The following is a 17405-nucleotide window of genomic DNA, read 5'->3' as shown; positions in this document are numbered from 1 at the left end:
ACTACAATTTACTGCTAACTTGTAACGTATTGTACCCAACCAACACAGGTCATCGCCACACAGTAGCATTAGAATAAAAAAGGAGTTACTTGACTGAGGTAAATCTCACTAGCTATTTCGAGTTTAAACAGAATGGTACTCTCCTTATTACACATTCCACAATTTCCCGGAATTCGATGAAAATTTGGAACGCAGAACGAAAGATTAGTGTGCTATTTCCGACACAAAAATATGAAAAATCTTGACGAAGTAAATATACAGGCAAATCGTTTGTTCCATTATCAAATACGGCATCTATAAATACTTGCGAAGAATATGTGCATATGTTTTATACACTCAAATGCGCATTTAGGATTAAGAATTATCTTTTATTTACAATTTCTAATGAACAAAGTTAGTGATGTTGCCAGAACGTGGCAGTGTTTTGTAGGAATCGTGTGTTTGACGGTGCTCCATACTTTAGGAGTTATCTAAATCATCGCTGTCTAGTACAATAAACAATTTTGTAACATCGTTGTACAGGTAACAACACAAATCGCTCACATAGTCATAGCTTGCCAAAGGGATCAGTCGGTCTTGAAACGTTATGACATGTGTAATACATGTACGTAATTGTTTGTGTAGAAAGTAAAACTGTGATATCACTGTCTAGTTTCAAACTTTTTTTTGTCATTGTCTGGTCTTATTTAAGACATGTTCGTTGTCTCAGATCAACGTGTGTATGCACGAGTGATATTTGTTGTGCTCAGATAAATGTGAAGAGCATAGAATAATGAATGGTGCTAAGTAAAATGAAAACGAAATATCAGAGGAGTCTGTGACACTGGAAAACTTGAGAAAGTAAATACAAAAACAGAATGTATTGTTAAAAAGCCTGATTTACTCTTCCGTTCCAAGTGGATACACATTGAACAGATTACAAATGGAAATTAAAACAAAAGATATTTACTAATTATATGTAGCAGACACATATCTAAAGGCAGTTCTAAATTGATATTCTACAGAAACAAATCGTGTTAAAGAGATGGAAATCACAGAAACCTTACAGTGTGATGTTGATATAAATAATAAAACATTATACCTATAATAATAATGCTTTATAAACCTTTCGTTATTATCACGGTTTAAAAAATGGAGAAAAAATATTACTTCACTCTATACTGTACTTTACTATTTTCCTGAAGACCTTCAAAAGCGATCCAGATGTCACAGATGAAAATCGTTTCAAGTCAACCATGTGTAAAGCTATTTAAACCGAGGACGAGGAACGGGAAAAGAATGAATTCATAAAGCTGACGCTTTTATAAGCATTTATTCAATAGATACACGCAGTATGAAATCATATATTCGGTTTTGCATTTTTGTTACCACAAAGTTAGTGATGTTGCCAGTGACAGTGTTTTGTAGGAATCTGACGTATGTTTGACGGGCCCCATACTTTAGCAGTTATCTAAATCATCGCTGTCTCGTACAATAAACAATTTCGTAACATCGTTGTACATTTCGTAACAATTTAGAAACATCTTTGTTGCACTTTGCCTATTCAATGAGTTAATTACAAAAGTCAATAATATATCCATTTTGTACTACAGTGATACATGTAGTAGTTACTATAACAGTGATATAAAAAGGCATATAAATGAGGTTGTCCGACAGCAGTGCACTTTTATCTATTAAATGAATGCATCATATTAAAATATAATGATAATATTGTGTTGTAGTTATTTCCGGATATACAATACATTAGACTATATGTCAATACGCAAATACATGATTGATCTCACATATACAAATATGAATTAAATATCCACTTGAACAAAGTTCAGGGGCTTAAAGTATAAGGAAAATATAAAAAAATAAAATAATGATAGGAAACTATTCTGAAAGTACTGTAACATGCAAGTATAATGCATTAGATTAAGCGTACATCATGAACTAATTATGATTAGGAACAGGATTAACATAAACTATATATATCAATGCTAAACTTTGTAAGAAATTATCAAATCAAGTCGGATTGGTATCTTTGTGAATTCTCATTGTTCTACGTCAAATCTCGATAGTTGCGTTGTTCCTATTCCACGGCTAGTTTTTGCGCGTTGGATTTAGAAGTGAATACTTTAGTCGGTATTCCACCAACACTTTTTGCCGCATGTCTTTGAATGTGAAGTCAGAGTTGGGCAGGAACTCTTCAATGGTGCTGTTCTCGCTGACGTAGTCGAAGTACGGCCAGTGGGTTGTGTCCCCTGCGTCGTAGTTGTAACACTGAATGGTGGCGCAGAAGTCGGTTGTATTATTCCATAGCTTGTGCGTTTGGAACCAGTTCCTGTTGATCCATGTAACATCACCTGCGTACGCATTAAAGGTTTTCATAGGAACTGCATCTGGCTCTGTCGTCTGCTTGTTGTAAATTGAAATGTTGATTTCGCCAAACAGGACTTTGATGACTGCATTCGCGTTTCCATGGTTATGTATTGGACTGTAGTGTCCTGACGGCCAAATCTCGAGGACATACGGTATTCCCGGCGAATTTCCGAGACTATGTCCTAGCGTTACGCGTAGGTATGTCTCCTCTTTTCCACTTCCTTCACCGAATTCTCCGGCTTTCGACTTCAGCTTTTCATAAAGGAGACATCCCTCTGTCTCGATACTGAATCTGATGGCATCAGAGAGGAGAACATCATCCACTTCCGGTGGCCAGTTCAACTCACAGTTACGGATGTTCTCGTACAGCTCCTTACAGGCAGGCGGGAGGCTTCCTGATCAAAGGGAAATGAAGAGTCTGTTATTCAATTTTATTTGTGTACGGCATCAAAAAGAAAAAGGAACAAAAAGTATTTTCATTTGATTAACATACGTTGCATCTCGAGGCTGACGATGTTGAGACTCAACATATTTATTGAGTAAACCAATTATCGTTTATTAAAAAAATACATCTGAGTTGCATGTGTTGAATATCAATCAATTTGTGTAAGACATCAAATGTTGTTTGTGATAAACCTGATTTTTGCGTCGCCACTGTGAATCAGTGTACAGCTTTTAAATACGTAATAGCTTATGTAATGTTATCATATTCCTCGAAACTAAGTAAATGTGAAAGTTGTATCAATTAAATGGGTTTTTTTTAATAAAGAAACGACGACGTTATATATTGTCTGTCAATATAAGCAGACTTCAATCAATTAATATTGTTTTAAAACGATCACTAAAACGACTGTACTGCATTGTGTTAAGGAGCCCGGCATAATGTAAGCAACAATTATTTTTTGTCATATTTTTGTGTCGTCATTTCTGTAGTTGTCAGTTATTTGAAGGGTTTAGGAGCCTCGAACCTGTGTAACAAACAGGTTTGTTTGTCATATTTTTGTGTCTTCATTTCAGTAAAGTGTGCAAGTTAATTCACTGCCGTAGGTTACATTAAAGAGTACACCTGGTAAGCACTAGGTTACACGAATGTGTATGCCAGTTTTATGTCAGCAACCTGATGTCGACACGTCACCAGGAAATGTGTATCTAATGAAGCTATGAGGCAATGAAACATACAATACAACGACAAATACTGAATTCTGATGATTTCACGAAGGTCATATAATTTTTGAAATGTTCGTGCGGGAAAATGAGATTTGGGTTACGATTTCCGCTGAAGAGCACATTACGCTGCATCGGATGAATCCTCTTCTAATCATAAGGCACGGTACTTTTCATAACTGCCCTTGGTAAAATAGTACAGGCTTACGTGAGAACGGTATAGCATGTGAGAGTCTCCAGATACACGTATATGCATATTTGACTTGTAGACCTTACTTTTATCATATAATTAAATGTTTATGCAGTACTTAAGCTGATTATGACATACAGCCCTTTGTGTTCACTATTGATATAATCCATTTGTCCTTTGACAATAAAATTTATTGAAATTGAAATATTGATATAATAACAAAACGACAAGAAAAACCGAAGTGTCAACAAAACCAATATTGGACTTCAAAATCGATGAAACAAGGGCAAGCTGTGATCTAATTGTAATTTTGACACGGAGACTATTGAAAAAAGTCCAAGGAGAATAGGACTTGGTGTTTTGGAAGGGTAACAGTTCCCTGCCTCATCGACGATAACAGCCATATATATCCAGGTCAATTCCAAGCAATGTCAGCTCCATAAATGGAGAACACCAACATGCATACTACATGTAATGCGCTTAAACATTTCGAACTTTTTATATAATAAATAAATAACCTATTTCCCAACAATATTGGGATGGGGACCGTATAACTTGCCCGCAGGCTTAATCACTCAACACAGCGCGTGGAAGTTTGTCCGTCAGCACGGAAGGCATGATATTAGGAGTAAGCTTTTGAATATAAACTGCAACATGTAAACAGCACAGGTTTGGAAATAAGGGTTATTAATATCAAGAAAGGGAAAGTTCGCGAACGCATAGTCGAAATCGTCCGAATTTAGTAAACTGTCCTTGTTTTGTCATTATGTGAGTAAATATCAGGGAAAGCGGATGGAGAGTCTTTGGTGTGTTAAATATGTTTGGTACCTACCTGTCAACATGTACTTGCTATTGTCAAGTGTAAACAGGGTGACTTTTGAGCTGTCAAGGACGATTGGAGACATGTTACTGACGAAAGGGTTCTTATAGAATGCAACCTTTTTCTCGATGTCTATCACTGCAAATATGTTTAAAAAAGTAATCAAATAAAGCTAAAAATCATTAGAAAATACAAATCTTATTCTGAGCAGATTTTTAATTATCAAGATAAGTGATTTTTATCGTTAACAGTGTTTGAATGGTAAAATCAGCTTAAGGGATATATTCTTATTGTGCATAATATTATTTTGATATTTTCGAATATCGCTTCTGGTTTTTTTTTGGTTTTTTTTAATATTACTAGTAAAAATGTAATATATCCGTTGATAATTTTCACTAAACGAAGGGTTATTAAACATTATTAAAATACCCTAAATTATACAATGAAAACATGAATCATCAATTATGTACCGACGGGGCGTTAACACACAAAAGCAACTCCAAAAGTCAAACTGTATACTAAGGTTATAAGTTGGAACTTACAACTTGAAGATCCTGTTGAGCGCATCAACTGAACGCTATCATACAGTTTCACCATGCCTTGGTCCTCTGCGTTAAATAGACCATGGTATTCCTTTCTTATGCTCTCTTCTTCGGCTGGCGAAGCACCAGCGAGAAAATTGTACTCAAGAAGTGTGGTTTCTTCCATAGTGTAGCCTTTTCCGTACTTCAAAACGAGGTTGTCTCTGTTGTAACTGAACCAATAGGAAATCTTCGTATCTTGGACGTACCCACATTCCGGAACAGCTGATCTTTCAAGCTGCTGATACACGTTCTCATGCATCATGCCGAATTCTGCAAACTGGTTACCAACGGTAAGCATGATAAAGTCGTTGGTTAACGAGTGGGTCACGACGATCCTGAATTCACTGTTCCTTGTTATGTTGAAGGTGAAAACTCCTTGTCCATTGACAGGCATGGGCTTTATCCAGGTAGGATCATCGCTGAAATTCCCGTCCATAGTCGTTGTTTTGAGATGTTACCGTGTCTGTTAAAAAATTGATGACAAAAACAATTCTTAATATATGTGATTAAATGATACTAACAAGATCCCAACTTAGGAGTCCCAAGTTTTTTAGACATCATCTTATGCAAACATATGTCGATGAATGCGTAATATTCATAACAATGAAACACTTAATTCAAATATTTTCCATGTTATAACAATTATATTTCAATATTTCAAACATAGGACATATCAGAATTCTACCATTAAAATGTATATTTCTTAAAAGTATCCAAGCAAAAGAAAAACAATTAAAACCAAGCTGTCCAAAGAAGATATTGAATTAGATGCATTTCCTTTGCCTGTCTTGTGATTCAAGAGAATGTGTCAATATAGCAAAACAATAGTGATTAAATCAAAAAGATACAAAGTCTGAATTTCGACAAAAGTCTTCCTTGTCAGCAAGGTAAATGCTTTATAAAAGGTAACACCATGCATTTTTTATAACGTAAAAGATATATCATATCGTCCTTGTTCATAAAAAGTAATAACTACATCTTACAATGATATATCATTGAAAAGATATTGACTGAGTCAAACCTTGTTATATTTTATATATATTTAGGTTTTGATGACACATTCAATAAGGTATTTAGTTTTGTTACTCATACGCCTGTTACGCAGATGGGTTTTTTCTTTAATTTTTCAACGTCCGTAAATCAATTTTAATATTACTCTACTTAAAAATACCAATTTTACCAAGTACCCCTTCTGTTCTCGATCATTTACAATATAGATACACGTAGTTTGATAAATAGATGGTCACTACGTCAACCTGTTTAACGTGCTTTTGGTAGAAACGTAACTGTTATAAATATTGCTGACACAAACTAACCCCTTAATGATAGTTCTTCATGTTTCAGAGTTTTTCTAACATTGTTTTACTTAATGGCGATAGAAATAAGAACTTACTTTACGGGCTTGCCTTGCATACAACAGCAGTATGGTAACGAATCTACGTGTAGATCCTTATTTATATAGCTGCGTTATCTCGTAATGTTGATTCATTGCAAAAATACAGGATTTGAAACAAAGTTCAAACAACCCGATAACCTACTTTGAAAACACGCTAGTTCTGGTAACCAATAGATTTAGTACACGTAATCAGTAGTCACCGGATTTATATGAATTACACACTCTAATTCGTAAATATATCAAACAAAGATAAAGAACTGTTGGAGGAACTCTCTGGTTTAATATGTATAAACAAGAATGATACTTTATTGAGATTCATCTGATTTTTAGATCCCAAATATGCGCTGATAAATATATATAAATAAGTACTTGGTTAAAAATATACTGGGAAATATTGACACAGTTTAACCTTCGCCCTTCTCGGCAATGAAAGCGAACTTATCATTGATTATAAACTTTTCTATTAAACATTATTATGAAAACCTGAAAGCCCGGAGAAAACCTACATGGTAGGGCAGATTACCCCATGCATATCCCCGTCTGATCGGGGAAATGAACACTGGTCGCTTCGGTGAAAACCGAGCGCGTTATCCACTGCGCAACACGACCATTCCACAACTTATAATTACAGCAAATATATGTTAACATCATACCATATATAGTAAATGTTTTTGCACGTAAAAGGCATTTAACAGTGGAGGGCTAAAGTTTGATAAAGCGAAAATTTCCCGGCATGTATTACCGCTGGACTCGAATACAAATGTCTACGACCGCGCCAAAACACACTGACTGTTGGTAATGGTTAACTATGTTAAGATGCATAACAAGAGGCCCAGAGGGCTTGTTTAGCTCACATGGTTATGTTTACAGTACTTGATATAGCACTCCAGGGTAGGTACGTATGTACATATGAAATTTCAGAAAGATTCATCTAGTATTTCTGGAAATATAGCAAGAACAAACATCAAATGTCAAAATCCAAAAGGGCGACCTGGTGGCCATCTTGTTTTAATAAATACACCCTAATAGTAACAGCCTCTAGACAATTTTATGGAGACAAAATTGGGATAAAATCTCGTAATTCCTATGGAAGAAGAAATTTTATAAAGGTTTTACCTCTATTTCCCCTATTGGGCCCAACTCCTCTGCCCTGAGGGCTGCACCCACTGTTTATACAAAATTGAGTGTCCTTGGTCCAATGATCCTCTAGACCTAATTGGGATGAAACCCCTAATCCCTATCGTAGAAGAAGGATTTTAAAGCCTTACCTCTTTTTCAAATATATGGACCTACCCGTCTGCCCCCGGGTGGGTCATACCCACCGTTTATATAAAAAGGTGTGCCCTTGGCCTAAGGATGCCGAACATCAAATTGGGAGGAAATCCCTTAATCATTATGGTAGAAAAAGGATTTAAAGGTCTACCTCAATTTTTCTTATTCGGACCAACCCCTCTGCCCCTAGGGGAGCATCCTTACCAATTAAACGACATTGAGCTCCATTGGCCCAATGATGCTGGAGACTAAATAAAGATAAACTCCCTTTATCCCTACGCTAAAAAAAAGGATTTTGCATGTTTTACCTCTATTTCCCCTATTGGGCCCCTCTCCTTTTTTCTCTATGGGGGCACACCCACCGTTTTAACAAAATTGAATGCCCTTTTCTAACGGATGTTCCAGACCAAATTGGTATGAAATACTTTGATCCCTAGGGTAGAAGAAGGATTTTAAATGTTTACCTCTATTTCTCTTATTTGGACCCATCGCTCTGCTCTAAGGTGAGCCATACCAACCGTTTATACAAAGTTAAGTTTTCTTGATCAAAGATCAAAGAGCCCCACTCCATTGCCCACATGGAGGCTATACTCACCGTTTATTTCCTCTATTTGACCCCACTGCTCTGTCCCAAGAGGGACACCATCCACCATTTATACAAAATTGAGTTCCTTTGGCCTAAGGATGCTCTAGACCGAATTAAGTTAGAATTCACAGAGTCGCCCAGGACTAGCATTATTTTAAAGGAAAAATTGATGGACGGACGGACGACAGAAGACAGACGTCAGACAGACGACGGACGGACGACGGATGATGGACGCTGCGCCTTGGCATAAGATCACTTGACCTTCGGGCAGGTGAGCTAAAAACATCCGTTCACCAGAACTTGCCTTCGCCCTGAATCATAAAGCGACTGGATAAATCCAATACCTTTTTCTTCGGAAATGAAAATTAAAAACTTGCATTCTCTTTAGACATCCAAATAACTCCTTATAACTTTGAGATAATTTTGATTAAATATAACGTACCTTTCCTTGATGCTGGATGCTTGTTATTATCGCAGTTGCCACAGAGTTATCTTTTATCTCAGGAAAACCTAAAACATATATACATATACGTAAATCAAATACACCTAACAGCATCTGTACAATGCGTTTAAAATCATTACGAAAGCAAAAACCATAACAAAGACAGTAGAAAGAAAAGGTTGTGCTTATTTCGTACACAGAAAGGAAATACGTCATACAATCGTATCCAATACTTTGCAAGTAATAAATCGATTACGAGTTCTTGTCTCGTCAACGATTGATACTATATTTAATTGGCATTACTATCAATGTGTATTAAAGGTTGGTATTTATCAATGTCAGATGTCGCATATTATCCTACATCCTCATTGGTTAATTGGATCATAATCTTTCAGCGGTCGACGATTTGTGAAATAGACTCGATAATTCTTGTTTCAAAAACAGCAGGTCATTTAATGTTGTATATTATTATTATTATTATTAATATTCATCTGTGTCGTCATTTTAATTGTAAAGTAACAATGCTCTCTGCAAAATACAGTACTTTCCTCCGTACAATTTCCGAACGTTCCATCTTGTTTAGTAATTAAATCTATATTTAGCATCTCATATAGTAATTTACTTTATTTACTTTTATTCCGGTAAGCCTATGAATATATTGACCTGAAAAAGCTATATAAACCTCTATTTCGTTGCGGTTATTAAAATTTCAAAGGTCCCTTTATCCAAATATTAACTTAAGCAAAAGTCTAAACTTGAAAAATATTATATACATAGATTATTGATATACAGGTAGCATCCATCATACTAAGGACAGCCTTTGGGTACTGATAACCTATTAGATGTAGAGTATATCAGTCAATGCTAATCTAGATAAAGGACTTAATTTACCCAACATATACAAACTTAATGTCTCGTGTACTTCATAAACAAGATAATATCGAAGTGTGGAACAATTAATCGAACTCTAAATCGATGAAGATGAACAGAAGAATATAAGGAGTAACCATTCCAACCAACAGAATAAGCCCAGGATTATGGAAAGTCGTTTGGACTGGCCACCATTTTGTAAATATCAATTCCCTCCTGAGCGTTTTAGACGAAAACAAATCAGCCAGTCAGATTAAGCATATCCTATATTTGCAAACAATGCTTGCGCAGAGACATTAATCACATCTGTTAAACGTGTACAGTAAATATATCGTAAAAGGTTTTAATTTCATCACGTCGCCTTTTCCGCATTGCCCCCTGGGGGCTGGAAAAGGGAATCTCAACCCGAGGGTTAATATTCCCCTGTCTCACCAAGGGGGTGAATGATTATTTTTCTCTTACCCTGTACTATCATTGTGTATCATATTTACAATGCAATGTTAACGTTACATGATACAAAAATGATATATAAACAATAATGTCAATTATACAAAGTGAGAACCGGGTTAACGTAAGGACAATGAAATTACAAGTTACAAACATAAGCATAATTTATGACTCTTATATATAGACATAATCCTTTTACTTAGAAGCAAAGCATGCTTGAATTATTATCTTCAGATAAATTCTGAAAACTTTCCAATGTATCTATTATTACCTGTCGTGATAGGCTTTAAATTAGATTCAACTTCGTTTGAAACAAAACATAAATAGAGAGATTCATCCATTCGCTAAATTGTAAGTATCGTTCAGGTAGGAGTATTATTTCCTTCGTATGTGTTAATGTCTTTGACTCTTGTCTATGCTGGCTAGTGTATTGATGGCTAGTGTATCGCACACTGTGCTAACTGATAATAAGTTTGATCAATGGAAGCTTTTGTCACGTGTATATCTTATTTAAGTTATTATTTCATTTTCAGTTAAAGAGGTATTAAACACTACAGACAAACATATGTAAAGGTAACAAGACCACTGTGTAGATTTCAATAGAGACACAAAACCCGAAATCAGGATCCAAATAGACATTATATATAGTCATGCTGTTCTATGGTGTAGAATTAAGACAGCGATGTTTATTAGGAAGAGAGTACCGATAACGGTGTGTATTTGTCGGTCGTGGTTGTGCGGGGGTAGAGAAGTGACAGTCAGGTAATCCCTTCAGCAGGGGGAACAGATAAGTTGCTGACCCGTGGTACTGCATTGGTGTATATAGTGTATGATATGACATCATGTTATCGACATGTTATCATGCATCCGGTACGTAGGAGCATATCCGGATCAAGTATACAAAGACAAACTGTCAAACTGTGTGATCATATATTCAAACTGTATTATCAGCCCTCCATTCACATACCAGTTACACGTTCAAAATAATGTTTTATTTTATGTGAAATATTGCAATATATTATAGTTACTAAGCCAATCTGTTTTATCTAATTGAATTTCTCTACTTCTGCATGTTTAAGCTTCATGATGGACAATACCTTAAAAAGAGTTATTCTAAAGAAAACTTATTGAGCTATAATGGTTAATTCTATATATTCATATATTTACGTGTATACCAATGCATCGAACTGTTACCGTACGAATAGCGAATGCAGATACTAAACAGATGAGCAAATTACTCCCCGTCATACATGTTTTTTCTTGTACTGGTAACAAAAAATCCTGAACGTTGAATTGTAGCTTTGATTTATTAGATTGTTAGGACTATTACTCCAATTTAATTTGTTGATAATTAGCCAAACACTTTAAATGCAGGGACCCGCCTACCAGGATCTACTTAAGTGAAGTTTGTAGACAGAACGCATTATTCGTTGAAAGCGTTATGTACGTCTTGCAATACATTATACGGTCGATTTCAATATCACCTGATTTTGCACAACCATTCAATAATGTCGGTGAAGATTCTACAATAATCGCACTAGAAATGTTTATCCTTCATCCGTCAAACATAGTAACAGAGTATGTGGGCGACTGTTCTTCATTACACAAGAAGAAGGTCAATGTCGTTTATGAAAAGGATCTAATACGACCTGGGTGTATCGGGGTAAACAGTTTCAATGACGAAGTCGTGAAATAGGACACCCAAGGATGTCTGTCTCACTGCACTTTGTGTTTTCCTACTTTTCCTATTTATACAATTTAAACTTTATTATTTACTATATGCACTTCTGTGATTCAGTTACATTCTCTTCAAAAGAAATATCACATAAATTGAACTCAAAATCAATAAAACTAGAGCAAATATGAACAAAGGAGGGATTGACATAAAGAACCATGAAAAAGTACAATGATAATAAGACCAGGGGTTCCGTCAGGGTGAGCGTCGTCTGCTTCATCGACGGCACCATGTTAATCTAGGTCAAAATACATTATCATATCAGGTGGGCGAGGGAGTATGTGATTACATTATCATGTTCAACAAAGAAACATAAAATGGGAGATGGGCAACAAGTAGGAAATAGCATTTCGGGGCGCATACTGAAAAGAGGACAGCTAACAAATATCCGAGAAACCAGGAGACGGACCAATATAGCATGCGTAACGAAAACACCTAAGAAATATGCAAATAACATAATATACTAATTTGGGTAACTTGACCATGCTGTTAGACCTGATTGCTAACATTGCAATGTGCATATCACGTCCTATACAACACACTGTGACATAGTTGTGACATACAATGTAGGTGTGACATACCTGTGTACGGAATGTGACACAATGGATAATCTAAGCACCGGTATGGTCTCAGTTGCAATTTCAAATTAGCTTCTTGTGATATTTCTAATCATTTTCTTCATGTTGGTAAGTATAGATTATGAAATGTTTCTTATTACACAACCAATAAGTGTTTCTATGTGACGTTTCGATTACTAGTACGGTATGTACTATATCACCTTCATCAGACAAATGACCAGTGAAGCGTACGCAGACAAAGGTGTTAAATGTGTACGAGTTGTCTACAAACCGATGTCGTTTCGGATACGCTGTAAGCGTATGTACCAAAGTTGGATAAATACAGTGAACACCGTCAATCCGACCTTGCCCTCCACGAGGGAGTTATTTTTGGAAGTTAATTCGAACTTTTCTCTTTGCTCATTTTGTGAAGAATCCAGACGTGAATTTATTTGTTGATTGTATGGGAATCTGACTACAGTCGGTAGATTCTATAACAGCCTCGTTTATTTGACATGTCGTCAGAAAACACGGAAATCGTGGCTGCAAGACGCGTGAAACTGATAGCGTTTGAAATGAGTGATCTTGCGACGGAGCACAGGGGTTCGTTACACATGTTTGAAATGCTTATGTGCTGTGACTCATATCAGTAGGTCTGTAACATATGTGTTAGTAGGTCTATAGAATATGTGTATTTCAGACATTTGTAACTAACCCCTGTTGATCAGTGCAGTGTAACAGACGATATTTCTGATAAATTGCATGAGCGTTAAAATTGTTTCCATTACCGGCGTTGGTGATTTCAACCGATGTGCATTTTGTACGATATTGCAGTACTTGATCTTGCTTTTGTTGTAATAAAAGTATTTTTTTTATTTCATTTTGCACATACATTTACAATAACATTGTCAAGTCTCACAATGCCAAGCTATATTGCAACAGCCGTCATGTTTATTTACATTGGATATTGTAGTTCCGGTCAGTGCTGTATTAATACGCTAAGAATTGGGTCTCGTGCTGCATGATAATTAAAGTCCCATCAACGACACAGCTTTCAAAGAGGCTATATAATGACAATGCCATGCAAATGCAAATATAAGACTGTACTATAAACCCACCGAGGTGAACGTGAACTTTATCAAGTGAACAGTACTAGTCCTGATCCAGTGAAGAACATGTTGTGTGTTGAACAATACCCTAGTACAGTGTTGTATTTACATATTCAATTTTACCTAACCAAGTTTGCTTGACATTACATAAATTGTTGAGATAATTCTACAGTTTATAATAGTGAACAGTATCTGCCACGGTTAACTTACCTAGGTAGTTCGTCGTTCTATATATTTACATATGTTTATAGGCTAGGTCTACTGCAAATATACAGTGTATACAGTTTCGTATCTAGTACTTCTGCAAATTTCAAAGTATAGTTTGTATTTACCGTGAGTGGGAATGAGTGGCAATTTTTATATTTATTACTCTTAGGTAATTAAATTGTTCATTGAACTCAATATCTTTGTTGGCTTTATACATTAACAGAAACCTTGATTGCTGTCCTTCGTGACATGTGGATATTTTATTTTGAATCAAAAGTAATCTGTAAAACATTCGACAACTGCTCTTTTGACTTACATTAGCTACGCTCAAAATGGAGCAAAAATGCACGTGTTTGCAAACTAAAGTTTATATATTTAATGCTCCATAGATATTTAAACTCAAACGGTAATATATATATATATTGCAAACTTAGATAAATTCACGTTAGCACAACCACCTATCTCTACAAGAACACAAAATGGTACTCACCTTATTACATGCAGGCTGTATGAGATTTGTTCAGGTTATGACAAAATGGCAAGTAAGGGCGGTATTTATAGGTAATATTATATACAGTTTCGCGGACTTATATGCTATTGTGTCATGACAAACAGGAAATTATAATATATACCTGCTCAGAATCCGGGTAACATGCAGATCTTTTGTTGCATTGTTAAATAAGGCATCTATAAAAGTAAGTGTATAAAAAAACAGAATTCCGTAACATACCTTATTGCACATTTATGATACATAATTTCAATACATTTTGGAAGCACAGTAGTCTAGTGGTAGGACGCCGGGCTCGTGATCTAAGGGTTGCGGGTTCGAGTCACGGCACGGCACTGTGTGGTATATTTGAGCAGGATACTTTACTCCCGCTTGTTCCAGTCTACTCAGTTGTAAATAAGTACGTGTTTGGGCAGTGCTAGAATTGCAGAATTCTAGCTGTGAGCGCCGAAATTGCAGCACCTGATGCATGCTTCCTAGGGTGTTGAAATAAATATTGGGTGGTAGCAAAGGCCCTATAACCACGGATAATGATTTGTGAATTGCTTTGAGACGCCCTACGAACTAGGTTGTGATAAAGCGGAATATTAGAACCTTGAATATTCATTATAATTAGAGTAAAATCTTTCTATTGAAACGTCGACGGATTGTTATATAAACATGGCATTCGTGTGTATAGATGCATTTCGATACTGTAGGTGTTGATAACGTCAATACAGCCTTGTAAACCATTTACAAAATCATACAGGACTAAAACACACGAAGTTGACAGAGTCTCACTCCATCAGATGTTATCTCGTAACATATGACAGGATGTCGAATCAGTATGATAGTCACATTAATGGAAATTGTGAAACAAAATTGCCATTAAACAACGATCAACAATTATTTTCAAACCCAAATAAGATGATAATGCAATAGTCGAAAAATTGGACTAAGCAAAAGTGAATCTCTGAATTTATCTCAAATTATAATGATGGCATACACCAATTGGAGCTATCTATACAGGAAACATTTAACAAAGGAACTGTGACTGTAAATAATGAAATAAAATACAGCAATAGTGACTTTCAGTAAAATAGACTACTGACTGATATTAGTCTGAGTTGAGACTAACATCGTCCTATATTGGTGAGACACCTGATCAGTAATAAGGTATAACTATAGAATATTATATTCTATATACGTCATATCTTCTTCCCTCAGTAAGATTTAATGTAATAAATCAGTAGTAAAACATATAAAAATGAAAAAAAATAACAATGAACAAGATATGCAGACCTTGTCATAGTTTAAATTAAGTAATCCTCTCTGTTATTTCATAGTAAAACAAGCTTGCTATATTTTGTCCATGTAAGTTCGATATACAAATAAAATATCTGTATATCAATTATCTCAACGCATCTTTAGATGTGAATGGTAGATAATCTAAATATAAACTTATGTAGTCAAGAGAAGTATCGATTTCAATTAACCTGTTCGGAAGGTATTATATGTTGTCGACAGTAAAACAATCCTACCGATAACATTATATTTAGGCTCATGAAGATTTGTTTGACCAGTAACTTGATACATGTATCTATATAAACGTAATGCACATGATTGCACTTATACAATTTGGTAACAGATTTATTTTCTCTAATGTCAAGTTATCAAAGTCATGCTGTTTTGTCCTTCTATGACTCATCAGTGGTGTTAGGGACCAGTAAGGTGGAAATCCAAGTTGTTTTAATTAAACTAGTGTTGACACAGAAGGGAGGGTGCATAAACCCTATAATTGCATTTCAACTACTGTTTTATTTCAATTAATTACTAGTGAAACGTGCTATATTATTAAATTTGCAATATATATATATATATGGTTATCAAAGTTAAGTTGAACTGAGTGCAATTAAGGACAATAACGTGCACTTACAGATAAAATGCTAGATTCATTATTTAACTCACACGAAAGCTAACTTAATATTATGTAATGAGAAAATATCGTTGCATGTAGTTACACAATACACCTAATCGTCTTTGTGTCGACGTCAACAGACAGGTTCCGGATCAGCAGAACCAATGAATGTGCATTTAAATAGAATAGAGATTTACGATAAGTCAACTCTCAGCAGAACCAATGAAAACGCATTACAATATAATAGAAGTTTATAATTGGTTAACTCTCAAGGACAAAATACTGTTTACTTCTTTATCTGTATAATACACATATTTCTTAAAGCTTGCATATGACCTTCATATCATTTAAATTGAATTGATGACGCAAATAAGACTTGTTACCGACAAAAGCACTAGACCTTATACTTCCAGAACTGTAAAGTCAAAATCCTGTTTACCTCTTTATCTGTATAATACACATATTTCTTAAAGCTTGCATATGACCTTCATATCATTTAAATTGATTTGATGACGCAAACAAGACTTATTACCGACACAAGCAAAGCACTAGACCTTATACTTCCAGTACTGTTAGTGTGCGCGAGCAGTGTGTTCATTGCCACAACAACCTTTATCTTGCGCCATTCATCAAATACTTTGCAATCAACTTTGTACAGTCAATAATTGCCTCCATTTTAAGAACATTGACAAATTATCTTCTTACGCAACAGCACATAACAGACAAATTTTATGCAATAAAGTTATTTAAATATACAGGCAGTAAACATTTTCAATAAAAGTTAAACACTTGGTTATAAACCCAATTGAAATTAAGGAAATGTACATTGATAATCTGTACTGTTACTGTATGGCCATATGATCTATGGAAAAGTTTTGTACAATGCTCAGCCTATGTGGATTACAAAACGGAATAATGCATGCGAGTACCATCAGTATCATTGTGCATTCCTTCTTCAAATTTTGTCATTTGATTATTCAGTACATTACTGGAATGGTGATTAAACTTATTGTAATACTGGATTAAGCTTAAATATTGTCTTTATATACTCAAATTAATGTCATCTGTTTCTCGTAGTTGATGTCAATGTTTTACAATTCCAGTACATGAGTGTTGCAAACTAACTATACTTTATTGAAAAACATTATACAGTAATTAGTAATGAGCATCGATATATGTAACTGTTATTTTCATTCATAAAAAAAAAGATTTTTCTCAAAAATTGTATTTCACCCAGTCAAATATTGCGTACATTGT

General features: G+C 35.1%; 1 protein-coding gene across 4 annotated transcripts in view; it reads right to left on the bottom strand.

Annotated features, from left to right (window-relative positions):
* The window catches only part of LOC110457385, a 61940-nt gene that overhangs the window by 22170 nt on the left and 22365 nt on the right, over positions 1–17405 (bottom strand). Inside the window, exons 3-7 of one of the 4 annotated variants that reach the window (XM_021508635.1) lie at positions 14376–14430; positions 8819–8886; positions 5081–5585; positions 4551–4676; positions 1298–2759 (exon numbers count right to left, since the gene is read on the bottom strand). In XM_021508635.1, coding sequence (XP_021364310.1) covers positions 2086–2759; positions 4551–4676; positions 5081–5558 — 1278 coding nt within the window. In that variant the 5' untranslated portion in view covers positions 5559–5585; positions 8819–8886; positions 14376–14430 and the 3' untranslated portion in view covers positions 1298–2085. Of the gene's footprint in view, positions 1–1297; positions 2760–4550; positions 4677–5080; positions 5586–8818; positions 8887–14233; positions 14303–14375; positions 14431–17405 lie in introns of those variants that run through there. The other 3 variants (XM_021508636.1, XM_021508633.1, XM_021508634.1) reach the window with 3 other exon arrangements.

The sequence above is a fragment of the Mizuhopecten yessoensis genome, unplaced genomic scaffold (genome assembly GCF_002113885.1).
Source record: "Mizuhopecten yessoensis strain PY_sf001 unplaced genomic scaffold, ASM211388v2 scaffold9109, whole genome shotgun sequence".
NCBI lineage: Eukaryota > Metazoa > Mollusca > Bivalvia > Pectinida > Pectinidae > Mizuhopecten > Mizuhopecten yessoensis.
Note: the sequence above shows the minus strand (reverse complement) of the source record. Positions and strands in the feature narration are given on the sequence as shown.